The sequence below is a fragment of the Pteropus vampyrus genome, unplaced genomic scaffold (genome assembly GCF_000151845.1).
Source record: "Pteropus vampyrus isolate Shadow unplaced genomic scaffold, Pvam_2.0 Scaffold304, whole genome shotgun sequence".
Taxonomy (NCBI): Eukaryota; Metazoa; Chordata; class Mammalia; order Chiroptera; family Pteropodidae; genus Pteropus; species Pteropus vampyrus.
The window spans coordinates 719,876-724,779 of record NW_011889085.1 but is presented as its reverse complement, the minus strand read 5'-3'; the positions used below and the strand labels follow the sequence as shown (position 1 = coordinate 724,779).

At 62.8% G+C, this 4,904-nt stretch overlaps 1 protein-coding gene across 1 annotated transcript in view; it reads right to left on the bottom strand.

Annotated features, from left to right (window-relative positions):
- Positions 1-4,904, bottom strand: part of DDR2 (discoidin domain receptor tyrosine kinase 2) — a 44,041-nt gene that overhangs the window by 3,074 nt on the left and 36,063 nt on the right. The window contains exons 12-16 of the mRNA XM_023521502.1: positions 4,671-4,894; positions 3,484-3,611; positions 1,595-1,786; positions 1,088-1,322; positions 600-749 (exon numbers count right to left, since the gene is read on the bottom strand). Of these exons, the coding sequence (XP_023377270.1) occupies positions 600-749; positions 1,088-1,322; positions 1,595-1,786; positions 3,484-3,611; positions 4,671-4,894 (929 nt within the window). The remainder of the gene's footprint in view (positions 1-599; positions 750-1,087; positions 1,323-1,594; positions 1,787-3,483; positions 3,612-4,670; positions 4,895-4,904) is intronic.

The following is a 4,904-nucleotide window of genomic DNA, read 5'->3' as shown; positions in this document are numbered from 1 at the left end:
TGTGCTGCAGCCAGGACGCTGTGGGGACGCTCGGGGCTCCGGCCACCAGCAAGCTTTAAATCCCACATCTCACAGGAAATCTAAAAACTGAGCAAGCCAGACAAACCTAAGAGCATCGCAGCCAGGAACTGGGACGCTTGTGAGCCCTGAGGGGCCACGACAGTCGCAGAGGTGCCTGCCCAGGAGCAGCAAGTCCAGGATACGCCCGCCATCCCTGACAGATGAGCCTAGCAACACCGCCGACCCCCGAACCAAATTTTAATGAACCCTAAGAAGTCACTCATTCACTCTCGAGCTTATACTTTTCATCCAGGAAGACAGACCTCACAGTCTAGGGCGAGACATAGATCAAATGTGCGAGACAGGATTTGACTTCCTGGGGCTGACGCGAGTCCTCGTGCCTGCGGTGACCCTGGCAGACCCGCGATACAGCGGAGTTGGCATGGGCGCTGGGAAGGCCCAGCCTCCCCCGTTCCTGGACGGCCAGTGACCAGACCACCGCCCTGGGAGCCCGCCCCAGGAGCCCACCCTGGGAGGTCAGGCGCTGTCCCCTCCTCCACGAGCGCCTGAGGGCACGTCCCAGCCCCAGCAGCTCTCACCTGCCTGCCCTGGTCCCGGAAGAACTCCCCGGTGTTCTCGATGACCTGCTCGTCCGACAGCTGGGAATAGGGCTGCTCCTGGCAGAAGGTGAGAGTCTCCCACAGGGTCACCCCGAAGGCCCACACGTCGCTCGCCGTGGTGAACTTGCCCTGTTTGATGAGGAGAAGGGGACTCAGAACAGCCTGCAGGGAGGGAGCAGTGGTCTCTCGCCCTCTGGCACCTACCCCCTTCCTGAGGGCGAGGGCTAGACCCGTGAGACCCGCCTGGGGGCCCAGAAAGGACGCGCTCTGACACCATCTCCATCAGGTCCATGCCCATGGCGGCTGTGCCCACAGCGACCGGTGGGCTGGGGACCCACCAGCAGGATGCTGTCCCGGGACGTCCAGCGGATGGGGACCCACCAGCAGGGTGCTGTCCCGGGACGTCCAGCGGATGGGGACCCACCAGCAGGATGCTGTCCTGGGACGTCCAGCGGATGGGGACTCACCAGCAGGATGCTTTCCCAGGACATCCAGCGGATGGGGAGCACGGCACGGCCCTGGATGCGGTAGTAGTCCCCGCTGTACAGGTTGCGGCTCATCCCGAAGTCGGCGATCTTGATGGTGTAGTTCTTGCCCACCAAGCAGTTTCGCGTGGCCAGGTCCCGGTGGACGAAGTTCAGTGAGGACAGGTACTTCATGCCCGAGGCGATCTGGGTGGCCATGAACTTCAGGTCCGCGTAGCTGCGGAAACACAAACGCGAGCTGAATGCAGGGAGAAGGAGCCGCCAGACAGGCGCTGGCTTCGCCGACCCCAGCCACCGTCCCAAATCCACCCCAGGGCGCTGTGGGCCTCCTCCCATCATCCCGACGCCCCAGGGAGGCTGTCTCTGCGCCTTCCACTCTGCCCTCCCCCGCCTGCACCCGCATCGCTGATGAGCTGGAAGGCTCGGGGCTGCGGCTCCAGGCCCAGGCCGGTGCTGGACCCTGGGGAGGGTGGGGCCCCGGCTGTTCACCTGACAGTAGGCACACTGCTGGCGTTAGACCCGGGGGGCTCATGGCGGGAAAGAAACTGGTTGAGGTCCCCGTTCTCCATGTACTCGGTGACCATGCACAGCGGGTCGTCGGCGGTGCACACGGCCAGGAGGCGCACGATGTTGGCGTCCTTGAGCCGGGACATGATCTTTATCTCCTTGAGAAAGTCGTTCCTTCGGGGACACACATGCAGAGGCACGCCCAGACGCGGCCGGGTCAGAATCGCCAGGGCCGGTGCGGGTGCAGCGAAGCCCCGCCCTGCCCGCCTCCCCACTTCCCCTGCACAGCCTGCAGCAGACAGGCCCTGGCACCCCGATTGTCCCGCTCTGCTCCCCCCGGGCACGGCGCCTCTCACGTCACTGTGACGCCTGAGAGCAGCACCGTGGCACAGCCACGCCTGCATGCCGGGCGTCCCCCAAAGGGCCTGCCGCGCCCGAGGCTGAACGCGAGCCGCCCAGCGCTCCTCACACGCGCTCAGGGGCCACCCTGTAAACAGCCGTGGAGTCTCCGTTAGGAAGGCAGGGACTCTGGTGTCCAGGCTGCCCACTCCCTGGCCCCCCACACTGGCGGCCCCCAACCCAAGCGCCCCGCAGCCCGTTGCGAGGTCTGCGTGGTGACGTGGGTGCTGCCAGAGAGGACTCGCTTGGCCAAGGCTGGCATCATCTGAGAACCTGGTGACAGCCACACTCCAGTCGGAAGGCTCCAGCCTTCCAGGGGTGATGGGCAAGCGAGGCCACCGGTGGGGCGGGCAGTCCCCCGCCTCCTGTGGGATTTCTAGGAATCCCGGACTGGGAGCCGGACCCTATCAATACGGCCCCAAAGCGGATCAGCTGCGTCCCCCCAAAACGGGGCACTCCACGGCCTGAGGGGGCTGAGTCGGGCCAGCGCCATCGCCGAGGGGTGCACACTGGCTGGGGTACACCCACCCGTGCCCTGCAGGACAACGCCGAAGCCCCCGTGTCCTCGGCTGTGCTCCCCGTCCAGTCCCCGAGTCGTGCGCTCGGCTGAGCGTGGGGGCTGCTCCCTGTCTCTGGGGGCCCGGACAATGTCCCCGTCATGCAGACTGACAGACCAGCCCCCGCTCGACCTCTTCGCCTCCTCTCGCCTGCGTTCCACATCCTGGCAAGTGCCAGGCTCCTCGTGAAACCCCATCGCCGTCTGGGGAACTCACGGCCGCTTGGACACGGGATAGTTTGGTCTCTCGCACTCTGAGCACCAGTGAGACAAATGGCCAGCAGCCCCGGGCGGGCGTGGGGTCCCCGGATGTGGGGCCCTGGGGCTCCCCGGCAGCTGCTCTCGGGTGGGGACGGGCCCACCATCGGTACAGCGGAAAGGCTGCGGGCAGCGCAGTGTGGCTGGAAGCCGCAGTTTGGGGGGTGGGTCCCAGTTTAGAAACCACTAAAGGACTGTGGTCCTTTTGCTTTGAGGTCCATGGGCACTTTTCCAAGTGCAAGTAGCTTTGCATTTGGGGCGGGGGGTGCTGGACATAGAAGAAAAGGAGCATAAGAGAGAAAAGGGGCGAGGAAGTAAACAGAGGCAAAGGATGAAGGGAGAAGAGAGAGGCGCAGGGAGGGAGGTGTGTGCGGCTGAGAAGCCTGCCTGGAGGAGGCGGCCAAGGCCACGGGATGTCTGGGTAATGGCGGAGGGAGCAGGAAGCAGAGCGGCCCCGGGGGCGGACGGTGTGGGACAGTGCGCGTTTGCGGAGAACAAAGGTGGCGATGCTGACCCGTCAGGAAATGGACCCTAACCGCGGAGTGCGAGGCAGCTCGCAGGCCTCCCGCCTCCCGCCCCGAGAGAACAAGCTGCTGAGCGTCCGGCCTTCCCCGCCCTGAAGGCGAAACACACAGAGGGGACTCAGGGAGCCGCAGACCTGGCGTTCTTGTTGGCGTCTGCTCGCAGCATCTTCACGGCCACCAGGACGGGCTGGTCGGCACTGACGTCCAGGGCGAAATCCTTGTCTTTGAACGTGTCCATCCTTTCCACTTCACAGAGGTGAACCTACAGAACAGGCAGCCTGTCTCAGCCTCTCGCTCCTCCCGAGGGCGTCTCGGCCCTCTGCGGGGCACTTCCTGGGCATGAACTAGCTCTTACCACTCGGGCAAAATGACCGAAGGCCAACCAGAAGATTCGGGGAACTATCTTTGATTCGGAGACTTGACAAAAACAACATGAATCGTTACTGCATTACCAACGACACACGTAGATCGGGACACTGCGCGCTGGACGAGCGAATCTGCGGCGTAGCATTTTGTGACAGCCACGCTCACTGTCAAGTGTCACTCGGGACAGATGCTTGAACTTCACGTCAAGGAAGTTCAGCTACCAGGTCATACAAGCCGTAAGGCGACTTCCTACAAGCAACGCCCATGAATCACAGCAGCAGAACAGGCCTGCGCCAGTCTATCTCCTCCGAGGGCAAAGGGACAAGAGACAAGCGTGTCGCCCGCCCCTGAAAACCAACCACGCCTGTCAAGCCGAGCATTGCTCCTGGAGTGCGGAGGTGGCCTTGAGGACCTCCTTCTGTAACTTAAATGGCTGCGTTAGTTTTGGAAGGTTCACGGGGCCGAAGTCAGGGTGACGAGCCAGCTCTTACACACATGACTCTGGGGCCACTGAGGAGAGAGCCCCGCCTTGTCTTAGCCGGTGATTCATTCCTTAGTGGCTGGCTCTGGGACCAAAGGCAGGGCGAGGTTGTTTTTGACCATTTTATACATAATCCTCATGAAAAAGAGAAAAAGCAAAGAGGCTATCAGGCTGGACTTGGACAGCTTAGGCAAGATGATCGCATCTGTGGGTCCCCACCCTCTGTAACCTATTGTAAAACACTGAAACATGGAGCGTCTTTCAGGATCTACTAAGTCCAGTGACTTGCCTGTTTTAAAAACTCCTACACAGAAGTCAGAGGCGCTTGACAAAGATGAGGCTGCCCCACACGCGTCCCCTTGAGGAACATCCTCGGGGCGAGACATTCGCATGTGGACCCCCTTGGGAAGGGGCACTTCGCTCCAGGGGCCACTGCTACCGGCCCCCGCCTTTGCGCTACCAGGCACGGCTCACCTCGCCAAACTGGCCCTCGCCCAGCTTCTCCTTGAAAGTGAGGAGCTTCCTGGGGAACCCTTCCACGGCCACGTCCTTTCCCGAGAGCAGGTCCATGGTGACCGCAGGCACCGAATACGTGTTGCCTCCTGTCACGCCCTGGAGGTTCACGATGTCAGCCTCTGCGTAGTGGGGCACGCCCTCGGGCCCGCCGGCCTGCGCTGGCTTCACGACGCCACTGCAGCCTGCCAAGAC